General features: G+C 47.3%; 2 protein-coding genes and 1 long non-coding RNA gene across 3 annotated transcripts; 1 reads left to right on the plus strand and 2 right to left on the minus strand.

The window, feature by feature from the left end:
* Positions 1-3602: 3602 nt before the first annotated feature.
* Positions 3603-4458, minus strand: LOC133925978 (uncharacterized). Its single transcript, XR_009911042.1, has 4 exons — positions 4384-4458; positions 4079-4295; positions 3791-3989; positions 3603-3701 (listed from the first exon to the last, which is right to left on the minus strand). It is a non-coding gene; the product is annotated as an uncharacterized LOC133925978 (long non-coding RNA).
* A 5788-nt stretch (positions 4459-10246) lies between these two features.
* Positions 10247-13274, plus strand: LOC133927155 (CASP-like protein 2C1). Its single transcript, XM_062373463.1, has 3 exons — positions 10247-10509; positions 10649-10790; positions 12598-13274. The coding sequence occupies exons 1-3, from the start codon at positions 10346-10348 to the stop codon at positions 12847-12849; spliced, it is 558 nt and encodes a 185-aa protein (XP_062229447.1). The 5' UTR covers positions 10247-10345; the 3' UTR covers positions 12850-13274.
* Positions 13275-14031: 757 nt separating this feature from the next.
* LOC133927154 (4-coumarate--CoA ligase 4) lies at positions 14032-19320 on the minus strand. Its single transcript, XM_062373461.1, has 6 exons — positions 18537-19320; positions 17756-18109; positions 16904-17102; positions 14850-15063; positions 14646-14748; positions 14032-14397 (listed from the first exon to the last, which is right to left on the minus strand). The coding sequence occupies exons 1-6, from the start codon at positions 19176-19178 to the stop codon at positions 14254-14256; spliced, it is 1656 nt and encodes a 551-aa protein (XP_062229445.1). The 5' UTR covers positions 19179-19320; the 3' UTR covers positions 14032-14253.
* Between the last annotated feature and the right edge of the window lie 136 nt (positions 19321-19456).

Here is a 19456-nt window from a genome sequence, read left to right on the forward strand (position 1 = left end):
CAAATTTAAATTTAAATTATAATTTATGCATGCAAAAAATATATTTTTTTGGTTCGATGTAAAATTGTCCAAGTACTTGTGTGATTGCCGAGCACATTTTCCTTAATTTTTCATTTGATGTAATTCTGTGCAGTTATTTGTCCGATTGCTGATATTTCTTTTTTATTTGATGTAAAATTATGTGAGTAATTTTTGGAGTGAAGTAATCTTGGGAGGGTGCAAAATATAATTTTTCAAATAATAGTAGTTTTGAAACATAGTTATTATAAAACTCAGCATGAATGTTATATACGCCGATGAACATTACATAAGATATAGGTTTTTCGTCGTAGCAACTATTAACAAACCTAAAAGAGATAATGAATGAACCCTAACTATTCAGATATGACAAACATCTAAAGACTAACTTAATAGCATACTGATGTTAAACCTAACGTACATTAGGGAATAAAAATAGTCCAGGTTACAATAGATGCTCTCTACTAGATGCATATAAAATATTTGCCCTTTCTCAAGATATTGAGGCCCTCCATCTTAGCACGACGACCCCCGCCCGCTTCCTTTCCGTCTCTATTTCGCGTGCTTGAGCCGCATCATGCTCCTCCTCTTGTTGCTTCATCTGTAGTTCATCATGTTGCTGCTCGTACTCACGGCATTCGTAAGCTTCCCTCCTCCACTGCATGTTCATATCGACACACCGTTTTTGGTGCTCATTTTACTCCATATACAACCACATTATGGAGTCATAGAGAGATGGAGGAGACTGAACGGAAATAAGAGGGAAGATTAGCAAGACAGTGCATGAAATCATATACAAAGTGTCATAAGAGTGATCTATGTCGCTATACCGGTGGGTACTCATATGATCCATGTCGAGACGAATCGTACTTGTAGTTGGCACGCATAAAGAAATATCTTCTATAGGTGTAGGAGATGTCTTGTGACTTATGAAGCCTACAATGGTCACCACAGAAGTACATCGGTAGTTTAAACTCCTGGAGGATGGAAGTTCCCTAATGTTTCTTAGGTGAGCTTGGTGGAGCTGAGGAAGATACTACAGTTGAGAAAGCTAAGGAAGACAGTTGAGAAAGCTGAGGAAGGAGTGGTCTATCTATAGTTTAGGATGGGGTTATTTATGGTGGTTGGAGGCTGGTGCACGGACAGAGTGTATGAGCATGGCCGGAGGCTGAAACATGGGAGTATTGTGAAAGCTGAAAAAGTTATGATATTGATGTTTGAAAGAGATTCCCTATGGAAGCTGTTGATTGGTGTGGTGATCTCATTATGCAAAAGTTTAACAAAGAGATATTGTTGCCTCTGCATAGAATGCAGAGAATCATATGAATATTTGTCTTAGAAAAGATGTATTGGTAGAATGATTAATCCTAATCATTTCATTAATGAAAGTAAATTACATCACATATAAGGCTCGTAAGTATTCTTGGTATGTCTGTGGCTACAGTACATAAGGCAATATGCACCAACTCGTACCCTATTTTTACATAATCTACGACAAGTTACAATGACATGTAGTACTCAATCGCTAACTAAAGCATGTCCTATAGAAAGACAGATTATCGATAAGTAATTTTATCATAATATATTTTTGTTATGTTTAATATATTAAAACAAAAAGTAGTAGTAAAAGTTATATTTGAAGACCATAATGATATCTAAAATGATACTTATTTTAGACAGGAGAAAATTTTAGATATAAATTTATATAGTATTAGTCTAATTTAATGTGATCAGTTATATTATTATGTTGACGCACCTCACTGCTCGTTTTGTAGCTCTGTCACTGCCGTGAAATAATGTTCAGTGTAGGCGATGGCCGTAAACTAGTAGTCACGTCTTACAAATAGCATCAACTGCCTGACCGGCTCGACCGGTCGGTCGGGTACACTACCGGAGACAGCTTCTTTACCGAGTGCCTCAGGCACTCGGCAAAGGACGATATACACTCGGCAAAGGCTTTGCCGAGTGCTACACTCGGCAAAGGGCGCTCGGTAAACAGTTTGTCGGCAAAGACCTCTTTGCCGAGTGCGTTTTATCGGGCACTCGGCAAAGGCTTTGTCGAGTGCTAATCTGACACTCGGCAAAGGTCTCCGCTTTGCCGAGCGCCAGTGAATCAAACACTCGGCAAAGGTGGCATCTGTGCCGAGTGCCACCGGGAGGACACTCGGCAAACAGGCCATCTTTGCCGAGTGCCTGGACCGTGGCTCTCGGCAAATCTGTGATGTTTGCCGACTGCAATGGTGTTTGCACTCGGCAAAGCATGTTGTCACTTTGCCGAGTGTCATGGCCATTGCACTCGGCAAAGTGACTGAAAACAGCCTTTTTTATTTGTTTTTTACATCCCATCCAAACAAATAGAAGATATATATATATATATAACAAACATCACCAACATCACATATATATCATCAACAGCACATATATATCACCAACACCACATATATATCACAAACGTCACATGTCTCACAATATATCACAAATAAGTTCACAAGTAATCCAAGTGCTCCATCATCTACAACCATAATTGCAAATAGAAGTACCATTAACAACCACAAGTATCATCACCAAGATGGTCAATGAAACTGATTTGGTGAAGGATTCGCTGAAGCATGAGGATCGTTCGATGCCGCCGATTGATTCTGCACAAAGGAGAAGAGATTGCATGTGTGAGACAAGATAAATATATACCATACATGAATAAAACTTTCATACTCCACTAGGTTTGACCGTAAGCATGAACATACAAACTAAAACATTTATACTCACAGGAGTAGAATAGTGAGGAGGTGGAGGTGGAGCGAATAGCGAAGGTGGCGGAGCTACACCCGTAGCGGCGCCAATACTTTGCATGTACTGAAGAATCTCCACCATCCTCCGCTGCTCGGCCTCCCGCTCGGCCTCCACCCTCTCCATCGTCGCCTGCATTTGCTCCCGTATCCTCCTCTCTTGTTCCAGCTGGGCCTACAATATATTCACCCTAATGTTACAATAATGCAAAGGAAAGGTATGAAAAAACCAATGAACGACGAATAAACCAGGAATAACCTCGAGTGCCTCCACCCGGTGGTGTGAAGTGTCCTTCCGAGGTCGTATGGCCGGGCTCGTGCTCGTGCTGCTTGCTCGAATCTGGGAGAGACTGGGAGTAGCGGCCGAGTCGATTGCGCCGTCGCCAATCCAGTATCGCCCATGCTTCTTGCCTCCTCCCACCCTCATGACGACTTCTCCATCAAGGTCCTCGGTGCTCGGATCGTACTCTGGCCCATGGACCTCCCTTGCCATCGATGTGTACTCACTAAGGCGGTTGTGGATGGTCGCATTGCTGTACGCCTCGGGCCCGTCCTCCGGGTTGTAGTCGACGTCGGACGTCGCCTTGCCCTTGTGGGCCATAGCAAATGCCTTGAAGATGGAGCAAGGCTGGCCACCATGTGACGCCGACTGCGAGAAAAACAGCAAGATGATTAGAAATAATGCAGAATTGAGCGTTAGAATAAATAAATGAATTCGTGTACCCATATTTGTGCGTATCCGCTGAGGTTACGGCTGCCTTGATGGTGTGCTACACCTGGCATCATCAAACGCCGCTCCCGGCACAAGTTGTGCGTCTCCTCCCACTCACGTGAGCACCACTTGTCCACCATCTGTTCCCAGCACTAGGGATGCGCGGCGCACCAATAAGGAATCATCTACAGGCCATCCAGTACATGACATATCAGAAGATGAAATTAAGCCTACTTAATCTCAAAAGGAATCAGTATTAATGTTCTGTATTTACCTGCAGGTACTGGTCCCGGGTCAGCGTCATGGTTCTTGCGTCCCTTTTGGTGACCTTCGTTCCAACGACGGTCCCGTGGTAAGTTACGATGGCCTGGATGCGCGCTTCGTAATGCATGTCCACGACGAGTTTTTTTGCAGCATTTGGTAGCCACCGCATCCGCCCTGGCCTCATGTCCGTCCTGGCATCTAAAGAAATCCTGCATACAAACACGATGTATCCATTCATTATTTCAAGAATGTCCAATAAATACGATGTATTGAGCAATGTAGTGCGAGGAAGACTTACCCACAGCTCTTGCTTCACCCGCTCCGCCTTGTTGTTGAATACCCTGTGGGCCCGATCTGCAGCATCAGGGGCGGCGGCGTAGTGGTCAAACGAGTAGGCCGGCCCCGTCACTCCGGCGTACTCAACCAGGCCAGGGAAGTGCTCCTTGCACAGAAGACCGAGGATGCCATTGACTTGGCGTGTGTGAGCACCTCCACTCGCCACAATCGTCCAGTTCCTGCCCAAGTGATTAAGAAAAATTATTATTTTCTATTTTGATTTTCAACATGTCATATAAAGTAGTGATAACATCTAAAGTTACTTACTTTTCCCCCTCGGGTCGAATCAGCGGGCGTCTCTCACGAGGTATCGGTCGCTGAGGGAGGCTCGCGGGACCTCGCAAGTAGACGCTCAACGAACTAGAGGAAGCGGAACCCCCTGCTGTCGCCTCCTCCTCGTCGTCCTCCTGCGCGTCCTCCTGCGCCTCCTCGTCGTCCTCCTGCGCGTCCTCCTGCGCCTCCTCGTCGTCCTCCTGCGCGTCCTCCTGCGCCTCCTCGGTGTCCTCCTGGGGCACCTGCTCCTCCTCCTCCTCCTCACGCGACGGGGCGGCAAGCGACGACTCCCTCCGGCGGCTGCTCCTCCTCCTACTCTGCCCCGGTGCAGCGGTCATTGTCCTTCGGTACAAGGACGTTAGCTTCCTCATCCCACCGCCCACCATCTTTGTTCAATCACCTGCAATTAAAAAGAGTAAACCAATAAGCACAGATAAACAAGAAGTACTTAGAAAGAGATGCAAAATAAACAAAACGTAATTACAAAATAACATAGTATTACATGTATTAGAAATAATCTTCATGATCGGGATTAGCTGGATCATAAGTCTCATCATCACTATCAATCATGTCGAAATAATCAACACTATCCGAATGAGCAATGTTGCCATTGTCATTGTCTAAATGTAATCGCTCAAGCATTTGTAAGTCCTTCACATTTTGCACCTCATCTCCAACGTCCTCTTCAATAACCGTTTCATTGTCTACTTCCATTCCGATCGCTTCGGTTAAGTCTATCTCAAACCTCCCTTCTAGTCCCTCTTCTTGAAAGAACTCTCCGTCATATGTGTTTGGGTCTAAGTTGTAATCTTCATCGTTTGGGACAGGCACTTTATCGTGTGGCGATACCCTGTGCACAATATCCCAACCCTTAAGATGCCTTATGGTTTGACACGCATATGGGAGATAATAAACTTGCGTGGCCTGTTGGGCCACAATATAGACATTGTCTCCTGGTAAGACGGAATCCTGTCGAATTTCGACTAGCCCAAGATTACAATATGTCCGTCTCGTTACTTCAGGATCAAACCAATGGCATTTAAATATGACGGGATTAAAAGGTTTGGAACCATGAAACTTGAGTTCGTATATTTCTTCAATTCTTCCATAATACTCGACCTCATCAACGCCGGGCGTAAAAACTCCGGAACTTGTGGTTCTTCGATTGGGCCGACTCTGCTCGTAGCTTGTTGTGCGAAAGTGATATCCATTCACGTCATAACCAGAAAATGACCTGACCCTATAGGCAAAGCCATCGGCAACCTGTCTCAACTCGGCACACATAGACGCATCCCTCTGGCCCTGCAAGCTCAAGCAGGATACATCGTTATATTATTCGCACGTACGAGTAACTTAGAATGTCAAACTAAGTACGAGCTAAATTGGACGGTACCTTCCGTTTGAACCAAGAAATGAAATCGGGCATTCCATTTCCCGCACCCTGTCTAAGAAGGGTATCTACCTGCTGCGGGGTAGGATCCCTTGATTGACGCCAGAATTCATGAAGAAATTCCCTGTACCAACGAGAAACAAGGGGGTTAGATGCAGAATAGTGACGGCGTATTTAACAAGTTCGTTGAGAACTTACTGCATGTACGGCGCCACTTCGTCAAGGTTGGTCAACACGTATAGCATGATATGGCGCCACTCTTCATGATTCAAGGTCTTGGGGGTCGATGCACTTGCGCTTCCGAGTTGGCCTCGGAAAAGGCTGAGGTTCGATTCATTTTCGCCAGCATTGTAACGAGGGGGTGGATTATGCACGCTAGGGAGGTTGTCACCATAGTATGTTGTTGTGAAGTTCGCCACCTCCTCCAGAATGTATGCCTCTGCAATGGAAGCCTCAATTTTGCATTTATTTCTACATTTCTTTCGAAGAACCTTTAGACATCTCTCGATTGGATAGCACCAACGGCCCTGCACGGGCCCCCCCCATTCGTGCCTCGTACGGGAGGTGCAAAATCAAATGCTGCATCGGATTGAAGAAGCCGGGTGGAAAGATCTTCTCCAACTTACAGAGCAACACAGGTGCCATTCTTTCCAAGTCAGCAATCACGGTCCGAGATAACTCCTTGGCACAAAGCTGGCGAAAGAAATAGCTCAACTCTGCCAGCACTAGCCAGACATGCTCAGGGACATAGCCTCGAACCATCGCCGGAAGAAGCCGCTCAATCCATATGTGGTAGTCATGACTCTTCATCCCTAAGACTCGCATAGTAGATAAGTTTACTCCCCTCCTCAGATTAGCTGCATACCCATCAGGGAACATTAACGTCTGGATCCATTCTAGTACTTCCCTCCTTTGGGGCTTGCTCAAGACAAAATTGGCCTTAGGCCTTCTCCATGTCTTGCCGCGACTAGGAGGCTTCATATGTTGGTTTGGTCTATCGCATATCGTTGCCAGATCCACTCTAGCCTTAACGTTGTCCTTTGACTTGTCAGGAATGTCCATGATTGTTGCCCAAAGTGCCTCGGCAACATTCTTTTCAGTGTGCATTACATCAATGTTGTGTGGAAGGAGAAGGTCATCAAAATAGGGGAGCCGAGTCAAGCCCGACTTATGAGTCCACATATGTTGCTCACCATATCCCACAAAACCACCTTCTGGATTGACCACGAGACCATCTATCTGTTCACGAACCGTGGCACCAGTCATTATCGGTGGTGCAGGGTCTGTCACTACGACACCTTTCGTAAAGTTCTTGATGTCTCGTCTGAATGCATGGTCAAGAGGGAGGAATTGCCGATGTTTGTCGAACGATGAATACTTGCCACCCTTCTGCAACCAAATGAACCTCAGACCTTCCTTGCATACTGGGCATGGGAACTTCCCGTGAACACACCAGGCGCAGAATATCCCATACGTCAGGAAGTCATGCAGGGAGTAGTGGTACCAAACATGCATTTTGAAGTTTTTCTTTGTAGCTCGGTCGTATGTCCATACCCCTTCCTCCCAAGCACGGACCAATTCATCAATCACGGGCTCCATGAACACACCCATATTATTCCCCGGGTGTCCAGGAATTATCAACGACAAGAATACGTTCTGTCGTTGAAAGCATATGCCGGGGGGGGGGAGATTGAGGGGGATAACGAACACGGGCCAACATGTGTATGGGGCAGCCATCATTCCATAAGGATTGAACCCATCTGTTGCCAGCGCAACACGTACATTACGAGCCTCTTTAGCTTTCTCATGATGAATGCCATCAAAGTGGGTCCATGCTTCACCATCGGATGCATGTACCATCCTGTCAGGATTGTATCGTTTGCCATTTTTGTGCCATGTCATCTGTTTCGCGGATTCCTCGGTCATGTATAGCCGTTGGATCCTCGGTATGAACGGAAGGTGCCGTAGGATTGTCACGGGAATGTCAACCGTATCTCTTTCGAACCGTATCTCTTTCGAACGGGAGACGCCTAACTGGGTTACGTGATCTACGACCATGATACGGAAAGAGGGGTTATACCTAGGGTGGCGGTGGAGTCAGGCTAGCGGGGCCGTGGCGGGTCGGTGCAGTGGCGAGGCGACGCGGTGCAGGCAGACCCGCAGCGGCAAGGAAGGCGATAGGGGTCGCCGAGGTTCTCCGGCGCCGCTCCGACTGGCTCTTCTCTGCAAAAAAAGAAACATAAAACTGTTAATACAAAATTTCGGCAGCACCTCCCCTGCACGGTGAGGTTTCCAAAACCTGCAAGAAAACCAACGGCACGATGGCCGACATGCACATATATATGAACGGCACGATGGCCGACATGCACAAGATTATATCCAACCACATATATATAACAATGTCACAACCACTCCTACGACTACTTAGACTACCACCACTGCTACTCTACCACTACTACTACCGCAACTACTAGTAATACTACTACGACGACGACGGTATGGCATACCTAGTGGGCGTCGTAGGGCGGCGGTGGTGAAGGGGCCAGGGCGCCGATGGACAAGGCGACGACTGGGGAAGCGTCGGGGACGTGGCAACGGCGACCGGGGCGCCTCCTCCTCCTCCTCCTTCTTCTTCCTCCTTCCTCCTTCCTCCTTCTTCCTCCTCCTCCTTCTCTTCCTCCTTCTTCCTCCTTCCTCCTTCTTCCTCCTCCTCCTTCTCTTCCTCCTTCCTCCTCTCCTCCTCCTCCTCTCTTTCTCCTCCTCCCCCGGCGGCGCGACGCTGGCGCGGGGGCGGCTGGCGCGGGCGTGGGTTAAATCCCCCCTTTGCCGAGTGCCCCCGATCTGGCACTCGGCAAAGAGGGGCTTTTTTTAAAAAAAAAAATTCTTTGCCGAGTGCCCCGATCTGACCCTCGGCAAAGAGGGGTTTTTTTAAAAAAAATTAAAATTCTTTGCCGAGTGCCAGACGTCCTGGCACTCGGCAAAGAGGCTCCTTTCCCGAGTGTCATTTTTTGACACTCGGCAAACCCTATTTTTTTCACTTTTGACCTCCAAACTTTTTCTGCAGTCCTCATACAATACCTGGTACTACATGTTCCAATGTGGCATATTTCTCGGACTTTTTCTATATTTCTTTAATTTATTTCAATTAATTGAATTTTCTTGGATAATTCAAATTATAACTGCTAGTCATTCGAATAATGAAAAAAAATGAATGGAAAAATGATATTCATGTTATTTAGTATAATGTGAGGCCGTATCCAGGAACAGACCACCAATTTCGAACATCTTGTTCATGAAAAATGACCACGAACTTGCGGTCGAGTTGTTTTTAAATTGTATAAAAAGCAAACGAAGTCCGAAAATCATGAAACTTGTCAAGATGTCATGATATCATATGTGGAGGCTGTGATAAAAATTTGAGAAGGTTTTGCGCAAGTTGTCACGTACGATGCTTGCAAACCACGAACTTGCGGTAAACTTCTTCGGAGATTCTTCGGTTTGCAAGCATCGTACGTGACAACTTGCGCAAAACCTTCTCAAATTTTTATCACAGCCTCCACATATGATATCATGACATCTTGACAAGTTTCATGATTTTCGGACTTCGTTTGCTTTTTATACAATTTAAAAACAACTCGACCGTAAGTTCGTGGTCATGTTTCGTGAACAAGATGTTCGAAATTGGTGGTCTGTTCCTGGATACGGCCTCACATTATACTAAATAACATGAATATCATTTTTCCATTCATTTTTTTTCATTATTCGAATGACTAGCAGTTATAATTTGAATTATCCAAGAAAATTCAATTAATTGAAATAAATTAAAGAAATATAGAAAAAGTCTGAGAAATGTGCCACATTAGAACATGGAGTACCAGGTATTGTATGAGGACTGCAGAAAAAGTTTGGAGGTCAAAAGTGAAAAAAAAAATTAGGGTTTGCCGAGTGTCAAAAAATGACACTCGGGAAAGGAGCCTCTTTGCCGAGTGCCACATGTTTGCCGAGTTTTTTCTCTCTGACACTCGGCAAATAGCCTCCACGAACTTGGTCAAAAGTGAAAAAAATAGGGTTTACCGAGTGTCAAAAAATGACACTCGGGAAAGGAGCCTCTTTGCCGAGTGCCAGATGTTTACCGAGTTCTTCCTCTCTGGCACTCGGCAAATAGCCTTTTTGCCGAGTTTTTTCTCTCTGGCACTCGGCAAATAGCCTCTTTGCCGAGTGCCAGATGTTTGCCGAGTTCTTTCTCTCTGGCACTCGGCAAATAGCCTCTTTGCCGAGTGCCCGATAGAAAGCACGCGGCAAAGTCTGGGACACTCGACAAAGAAGCCGTCTGCGGTAGTGGTACCAAGTTTGGTACCAGCAGTTTGTTCGCTAGGCACGTCGCGGTACGTGTCGCGGAGCACCACCCGGCGCGAGCCGTGCCTATAAGACCCGGCCGCCCCGCCGCGCGGAGAGGACTCCATCGATCGCGTTGGGAAGCGAGGCAAAAAAAAAAAAAAACACGGGGCGCTCGACGCGTCAGCGGCACGCGGGGAAGTCAGACGGCGAGGCAGCGACATCGATTCGATGGGAGCGGCTCGGGGAACGGAGGTGAAGGCGGAGGGCGTCCTGCGCGGCGCGTGCGCGGCGCTGGCCGCGGCGGCTGCGCTGCTGGTGGGGCTGAGCACGCAGACGGAGACGGTGCTGCTCGTCAGGAAGAAAGCCACCGTCAAGGACGTCCAGGCCCTCTGGTAAGCTCGTCGACGGCCGAGCGCGTCGCTGCTGTCTCCGTGGGCCTTGATTTATGTGATCGTCACGAGTTCATCTCAAACTCTCATGAACGTGTGTCCCGTGCATCTGCATGGCGGTGCGTTATGCGTGCCTCTGCAGGGTGCTGGCGGTGGCGGCCGGCGCGGCGGCGGGGTACCACCTTCTGCAGCTGCTCAAGTGCTTCTACCTCGGCCGCCGCTTCGCCGTGAGCCCCTGCCGGAACAGCAGGGCCTTGGCCTGGACCTGCCTCCTGCTCGACAAGGTAACCTCAACAACTTCTCTGTACCTGATGATCTCCTTGGAAATTAAGGAAGCCTTTCATTCCTCCTTTCGCTTCTAAGAATCTCCAGCTTCCGATAGGAGAAAAAGTGCATGCTTCTCTTTTGTTATTTCAAGGCTCGCAATTCAACTACTACGTAATCAAATCCCGGAATCATAATCGAAAATACGCATAAATGACCCACAAAACATGAAATTTGTGGAAATCAAACTCTATTTTACCTTCGGTTAAAAAAAAACAAGGGCCTGTTGATAGTGGAGCATCCAACCGTTGACATGGCAAGGCGGCTAGCCATTGATTCGTAGGATTTATTCATTCATTGTGCTACATTTTTGTCAGTTAACATGAACATCATCAACTCACCATGCTCTGAAAGGGGCTTAACTGCTTGACACGTATAACCGTTCTCAAGTTATCAAACGACTTTGGCTGATAGTACTGAGCTATCAAATGATTCAATCGAAATACTAATTCACTTTGGAATACTTGTAATCAGCAAGCTTTCATTTTTTTTGGGAGGCTCCTTTCACACAGTTGTGTTACCTGTAGGAGACGGCATCATATCACTCTACTCTACCCCAACACTTGCCACTCCCATGCTTGCAGCTGCTCTGAAATGCTACTGCCGTTACCAAATACTCCCTCCAATTATAAATACGTAACATTTTGAAAAAAAGTTGGTTAACCTTTTAAACTTTGACTACCAATAACTTTTAAAATATTTAATTTGAAAATCTTAAAACCATACGTGTAGTTTTATCTAAAAAAATATTTTCATATTATCACAAATTTAATAAATTTTATAAATATATTCTATTAAAAATAATAGTTAAAATTATATATTAAAGATCATATCTTATCTAAAATAATGTGTATTTATGACGGAGAGAGTACTAAGTACTGTAACGACAGTGATCATTAGTACACCAAGACAGACATAATTGAGATTTGAGAAAAAATGGAGGTAGCGTTTGTTGCATCAGCATCACTGTGCTCTCATTTAGGCACATCAAGATCGTCATCAATAGAGGCGGTTCCACGCGAAGGATGGAATTATATATGCTTCACCATCCGTCCAATAATTCTAGAGCAGGTTTGCGTGTTCATGTGGTTGCGACATGGTACGCCGGCCATGTGATCGCAGCTGGTTCTTGATCTCAGTAGGATTTCAATTGGGGCCGTGAACAGCAGTAGGACAGAGCACATTGATTGCTCAAGGTGATGAAAGCCATACAATACAACACACCTCGAGTCAGTTACATACAGACCGAGCAGCCTGCTGCAGATGGACCTTGCTAACAACCACAGCTACAGTATACAGCATACAGATTTTCTAAATAAAAACACTGCTACTGGACACGCCACAAGGACAGAACTACAGCAACAAAAATCAACAAGCTTAAACCATAAATACCACCGCCACTGCCACAACAATTCAAATTGCTCGGTTTGCCAATAATCTTTTAAAAAAATTGAAAGGAAAATAATCCTAAATTTTGAGCCTTTGTTTCCTCGATATCACTAGCAAACTTTGCACGCATGCAATGATATATCACAAATGATATGGAACGACCATGATAGGTTTAAAACTGTTTACTGTATTAATTAAGAAAAAAACCTGATAAATTGAATTGCTCGGTTAATTGAAGGAGACCCACAGGCAAAGACCACGAGAGGCTTCATCGTTCATCCTTGTGATGTATGCGCTGTGCAACATTCACATCACATTTGCAAGAGTGTTTTTTTAGGGTGTGACTATTTTGGCATGGTGGGTGGCTGCCTGATGCAGGCGTGCGCGTACACGACGTTCGCAGCGACGGTGGCGGCGACGCAGGCGTGCATGATCGCGCTGGAGGGCGCGCACGCGGTGCAGTGGACCAAGCTCTGCAACATCTACACCCGCTTCTGCGAGCAGATCGCCGGCAGCCTCGCGCTGGGGATGCTCGCCGCCGCCGGCACCGCCGTCGCCTCCGCCGTCTCCGCGCGCAACCTCTTCCGCCTCTACCCGTCGCAGCTGCCGCGGCCATACGCCGCGCACTAGCGACGCCCACAGCGCAAACTGGGCCGCGCGTGTTTCTCTGATGTCTCTGGGTTTCTTCAGAAGAATCTAACGCTGGGCCATGAAGAAATGCAGGCCCAGATGAAGGGTAACTTGGGCTGTGAAGGTGGGGTCTACTCCCGTATGTATTATTTTCTTTTCTTGTGCTTTTCTTAGATTTGTTATGTTAGTAAGACATGATATGTACTCTTATTAAAAAAAAATGAGTATGTACTCCAGTGTATCTGTATGTATTTGCAGTGTGCACATCAACTCTTATCTGTAGTTCTGCTAAAAAAACAGGAATTACTGGCTGCTGTAAGGTCTGAGATTGTTGCAGTTGGCCTTTCATAACTTTAGTTCATCTCCCAATTCCTAAAACTACATTCCATTTGGAAATTGGAATAGAAGATTCCTGTAGGATTCTAGAGGAATTATACCAATTCCTGCAAAGTTCTAGCTCCAAACGTTGCCGAATCTATACCTAATTCTCTTTGTGTCCCATTGCTAAGGTTACTTGGGGCTATGTGGCTACATGTATTGATGCCGATTCTATACCTAATTCTCTTCATCAGTTTTACTTGTGGATAAATACTCATTTGGCCAATGGCAAAACATTCTATGTGATTGGACTCGCAGTGATCTACTGGGCCATTTGGAAGGCTAGAAATAAAGCTTGCTTTGAAAAGAAGCTGATTTATTCAAAGGAAATAATTTTTCATGCGTGTTCTTTTCTGAAATTTTGAGCAGATTTGCTTAAAGACATGAGCAAAAAAGATCTCTTGCATGGTGCTCAAGATCTTCTACAAACGATGACGCAGATTCTGTTTAACCAGCAACATTCCTCAAGTTCTCAGGCTGGTGGCCACTTGATCATACCTGGTGATGGGCAAATGGAAGATGAACCGCTCCTGCAGGTGAATGAAGATACCACCAACTAGTCCCTTGCTCCGAAATTTGGTTCAGCTATGTTGTTATTCATGGTTGCTATCCTTTTGTTATCTATGAACTCCCGGTAGTATTGTTTCTGTTACCTTTTGGTCTGCATGAACTTTATCGAACTTCTGCTTGTCAGACTAGGTGATGATTTGTATCATCGTTACTTCTGGTTCTAATTTCTAGTCATCTGCTGCTGTAAGTCATGGATGTAAGACTGGATTCCATTATTTTGTAATGGAAATAGGGTTTTCCCATGTCGAAACATTATAATCAGCCTTTGTTGTCAAAAACGGTATCTATACATGATACAATACATATGCCGGACGAACAAACAAAGTATGCCTTACCCATCTAAAAGAATCGATTGTGTGGCCTTTATATATGTATTATTGCCATCTCATGAAGAATATTACATGATTTTTGACAAGGATATGGAAACTTAAAAAAAAAATAGTATAAATATCAGACTTAACTTTTGGACTGTGCGCTGTCACTGCTAGGAATGCCCGCGGCAAGCCGCGCTCTCAGGTCCTTCCTAAGGATCTTGCCCGAAGGATTCTTCGGAATGGAATCCGTGAAGAAAACTCTGTTGATCCTCTTGTAGAACACGACCTGTAACATTGTACAAAATGGGAGGTTTCAACACTTCGGAAAACTGGATCATAGTACTTTGCCTTTCAAAGTTTTAAGTGGCATAGGTATGTGAACTGATGCATTTTGTTTTTACATGATGTACCATTTCAGTCATATTTTTAAAAGATGATGTTTCTAGACATGCATGGAGATGCGATGACTCTATTGATTGTGTTTTCTGTGACACCATATATTAGGTATTTTCAAAGATGAAAACTTGATATTACCTCCTTTGCCACGAACTGCTTGATCTCGCTCTCACTGATCTCAGAACCTTCGATCCGCACAATGAATGCAACAGGAACTTCACCAGCAAGTTCGTCTTTCATCCTGCAATCGATCCCAGAAGAATTTAATCCTGTGACTTTAATATGACATGGAACATGTTGATCTGACATCAACTGATGATTTAAGCAAGTGAATAAACTTACGAGACAACAGCAGCATCCTTAATTTCAGGATGTGTGATGAGAAGGGCCTCAAGTTCTGCAGGAGGTACTTGGAAACCCTTGTATTTGATTATCTCCTTGAGCCTGTCGACAATGAATATCTCATCGTCATCGTCAACATAACCAATGTCCCCGGTGTGCAGCCATCTGTTCTTATCAATGGTGTTCATTGTCGCCTCGGGGTCATTCAGATAACCTGCAGATCATTGGTTTTAGTAATGTTCATGAAACATACAGCCTTCAAACATTCTGATGCACGTTTAGGCTTTAATATGATAACTACAAGTAAATGTATGTAAGTGCTAAGATAAAAACGCAGATAGTCCAAGCAAAGAATTGAAACTTTCGGTAGAAATGCTATATATAAGATAGCCGTGGAAGTCAACTTCAAGTTTAAAATTAGGTAGATATAAGTTAAGCTGGTGAAAGCTTGCCATCAACGTAACCCATAGATCATTGCCTCCATTTCTCGTCATTTAGATATTAAAAATATGTTGTCAAGACTCAAGAAATCTTGGATATTTCTACAAGGTCTTGTCCTTATGGTCGCCTGCCGACAGCTACTGCCGAAAGCAACATATTGATCATATCCTAACATCCATATCTTTTATGGAGTAGTTTTATTTTGACATGTAGAAATTGTGTAGTTGTAAAGTGGAAGGATGGATCGATACCTTCTCGTTTACTGAAGGGACAAGAATTATATCAAAATGCTTACGAAAAGAACTACACCAATAATGCAATATGCAGGGGCAATGAAGGAGAAAGAAAAGGACAGATATTGTGGAAGATTCCAATCAAGTAATATGCACTTGGGTGACCACAGACCAGCCAGTTGCTACACTGCCTGAGTGCCTCATCTCAAACGAGGCACATGCCAAAGTCAGGAGAAGCAGCTAGTTTAATTGACACACACAGGTGTGCTCAGACTATACACACGCTAAGCGTCAATCTGATTTTAGGTCTAGGCAGGTGAGAACCACCCAAACAAGGGTTTGGTCCGAATCATTCACTTCTGGCAGCTTGCTTTCTCGACATGCATTCATGCATACCCATACAAGCACAAGCGGCGCCTGTCTCCAACCAAAGAACCCATGGACCCGATGCGCCGATACCAAGATGTGCTGCAGATAGCGATTAAGATGAATGGCGTCTTCACCTCTGAACTATTTTTTCTTCCCCATTTTTGCTCAGCTTCTTCTCCGGAACTGTGTTGTCGTGATGGCTATTTGGCAACCTGGGGATCATCTGCTACCAACGTGCCTCCATGACTACCAACAACCATGGAAACGGATGCGAACGACACGCGTACCAGAAGGGGATCGTGGGTCTGTGGTAGTTAGGCCGGAACAAGTAGACTACCAAGTACCAACTATCTAATTGGACATGCACCTAACAAAAACATTTGGTGTGTCAATGTGAGAAGCTTTGGCACAACTACCTACTACTTGGATTAGTCCATTTTTTTGGTAGAGACCAAACAGAAACACTAGAATGATGTTCCAGCAGAAAAGGAGCACATGTTCCCATGGGAAAGCATTCCTTTTTTTTTTCTTCTCAAATTGCTTGAGTTTATATAATACTCCTATAAGTTCTGCAGCTTTTTCTGAAACTGGAACGATTCACATAGAAAAGGGCCAATTGTTCAACACCAAACCAATTACAAAAATACCCATGTACTCACAAAAGCAAACGATTTTTTTTTTGTGCTACCTAGAGCTGAACGACTGATGTCAAAGCAAAGACAAATTAGTTTACGTGCTAGTGGACCAGCAAAGCTTGTCCTGTTGTGCCCATCACTAGTCGTGACAACTTTCCTTCCGTCAGTTAAGCAACACAAGAGTCATAGACCAAACGTGAACCTGAACCCACATTCAGGGATGATTTCTTTATCGGCCAGTGACGGCTCCAAAGCCACGGGGCCTAAACTAAACACTACCCACCAATGATCCAAGCAGCACACAACTGTATGCACCAACATGTCGACGTGGAGTAATTTACTTGTGCTAGAGAAGAGAGCAACGATTCGACGGTACCTTTCATGATTTGTTCTCCGCGAATGCAAATCTCTCCCGGCTGGTTCCGGCCCAGTGACGCGCCGGTGTCGGGGTCGACGATCTTCAGCTCTGCGTTCCTGACGACGGTGCCGCAGGAGCCCGACTTGACCTCGAACGGCTCCTTGGCGAAGGCCAGGCACATGGCCAGCACAGGCCCTGCCTCGGTCATCCCATAGCCCTGATGAAAACGAACGGCGACTTTCAGCGATCCAGTTCCAGTTTACGATTCGGAATCAAATCAAACACCATTCACGTCTTCACAAAGAAATTATGTCATTCGTGCAACTAAGTGACAAACCAAGCATGGGGTGGTGCGCCGGCACCAGTGCTGAGGCGTGCCCACCGAAAGAGTAGTTGATCGAAATGCTTTCTTCGGGAGACGGCAACCGAAATCATGGGTTTGGCATGAGCTTCCTCCCTTTCACCACACTAACCCTGCACCTCCCTGAAGCACGAACAGAGCACAGGCGCCTCGATGCGTAAAGGTGTGTGCTCCCGTGGTTGAGATGTCGCCTTAACAAGCAGCTCAAGCAACCGGGCGGCCAATCCCAAATGGTGGCAGATCGCAGCAAAAAAAGCCGAAAGCTCGACGCTACCACCCACCTAGTCTACCAATCCTTTTCAATAGCGCGCCCACGAACAAATCAATCACACACGCACAAGTCCTAATAAGCAATGGTCCTCCGCATCTCTGAGGTCACTGCCCAATCCTTCAAACTTGCACTGGTGCCGTGAACGTGCATGGAAGTGGCATTTGGTATTTGGTCGGCAGCAGTATCATTGAACAGGGTGCGTGATCAGGAGGGGGGAGGGGGTGAGTGTGGCACGAACCTGCCCGAGGACGGCGTTGGGGATCTTGGCCATGAATGCGTCCTGGAGGTCCCTGCCCATGGGCGCGGCACCGGACATGACCATGCGGATGGACGCGAGGTCGTCGGCGGTGACGCGGGGGCTCTTGGCGATCTCCAAGACGATGGGCGGCACGAAGGGCGCGACGGTGACGCCGTGCGCGCGGACCAGGTCCACCAGCGCGCCGATGTCGAACTTGCGCATGATGACGATGGCCGACCCGGCGCGCAGGCCGGCGAGCAGCACCGAGTTGAGCGAGTAGATGTGGAACAGCGGGAGCACGCACAGCAGCACGTCCTCGTCGCCGAAGTACAGGTTCGGGTTCTCGCCGTCCACCTGCAGATGCCATCGCAAAATTTCAGTCAGAGACGAGCCGAACGAGAATCTCGAACGTTAAACCGCTTGTACCACGAACGAATCCCATCATGCGCCAGCACGGATCATAACGCGGATCACGATATCATCGGACAGCTGCCTGGCTGGCTAGCGCTAGTGTCGCTGCCACGTGGGCCATAGGTGTGAAAGGCCGTCTGGCCCATTAATGGCCGACGCGGTGGTAAATGATCATTGATCACTCGCCTGGCGCCGACAAAAAAGCGAGAGAGAAAGGAAGCTCCCGAGCTGGAAAGGACGCCGCTACTTCGAAGCAGCACAGAAGGGAAAATCCTCCAAAATATTCTACGCCCCAAAAGAAAATTTTCCTCACAGGCGCAGCAGCTGGCTAACGGGATGGAGCGGTTGCAGTGCGGAAGCTCTGCCTCACCTGCTGCGCGACGCTGGTGACGAGGCTGCGGTGTGTGAGCATGACACCCTTGGGCATGCCCATGGTGCCGGACGAGTAGGGCAGGGCGACGACGTCATCGGGGTCGACCTCCTCGTCGGCGGCGAGCGGCTCGGCGCCGGCCATCAGGTCCCAGAACCCGACGCAGCCATCGAAGGCCCCGTCGACGGCGGCCACGGGGACGCCGCGCTCGGCGGCGAACCCGCGCACCTTCTCGACGGCGCAGGCCTCGGTGACGATCACCTTCGCCCCCGCGGCGGCTGCCTGGCGGTGGATCTCGTGCGGCGTGTAGAACGGGTTCGCCGTGGTGGTGGCCGAGCCCAGTCGCGCGGCGCCGAGGAAGACGAAGGCGAACTCGGGGCAGTTGCGGAGGAGGTTCATCACCACGTCGCCCTTCCCGACCCCGAGCCCCCGCAGCGCCGAGGCAGCCTTCCGCGAGAGATGCTCCACATCGGCGTAGGTGTACACGGTCCCCGTCTGCCCGTCGATGATGCAGGGGCGGGCGGCCACCTCGGGCAGCCGCTCGAAGCAGTAGGCCTGCAGGGAGAGGTGGCGCGGGATCTCGATGTCGGGGAGCTTGGAGCGGAACACCGCCCCCGCCGCGTCCTCTGGAACGGACCCCATCGGCCTCGCCGCCGGTGATGCGATCTCCGCGTGGACCGAAGAGGAAATGGGGTCGGGATTTCGAGTCTCTGCTCAGCTCCGCTCCTCGCCTGAGCTGAGGAGGGAGGAATTTGGGGGCGAACGGGTAATATACCGCCGCGTCGAGGAGGTGGGGTCGGTGGGGGACAGGTTGGGGAGTATGACTGGTGGGCCGTGGTAGCGGTGGGTGCGGGTAAGCTCGTGGGTGTCCCGGGACGCGGTGCTTTGGGGTGGTGAAGAGGCGGCCTAGGCAGTGGGTG

The sequence above is a fragment of the Phragmites australis genome, chromosome 8 (assembly GCF_958298935.1).
Source record: "Phragmites australis chromosome 8, lpPhrAust1.1, whole genome shotgun sequence".
In the NCBI taxonomy this organism is placed as follows: Eukaryota; Viridiplantae; Streptophyta; class Magnoliopsida; order Poales; family Poaceae; genus Phragmites; species Phragmites australis.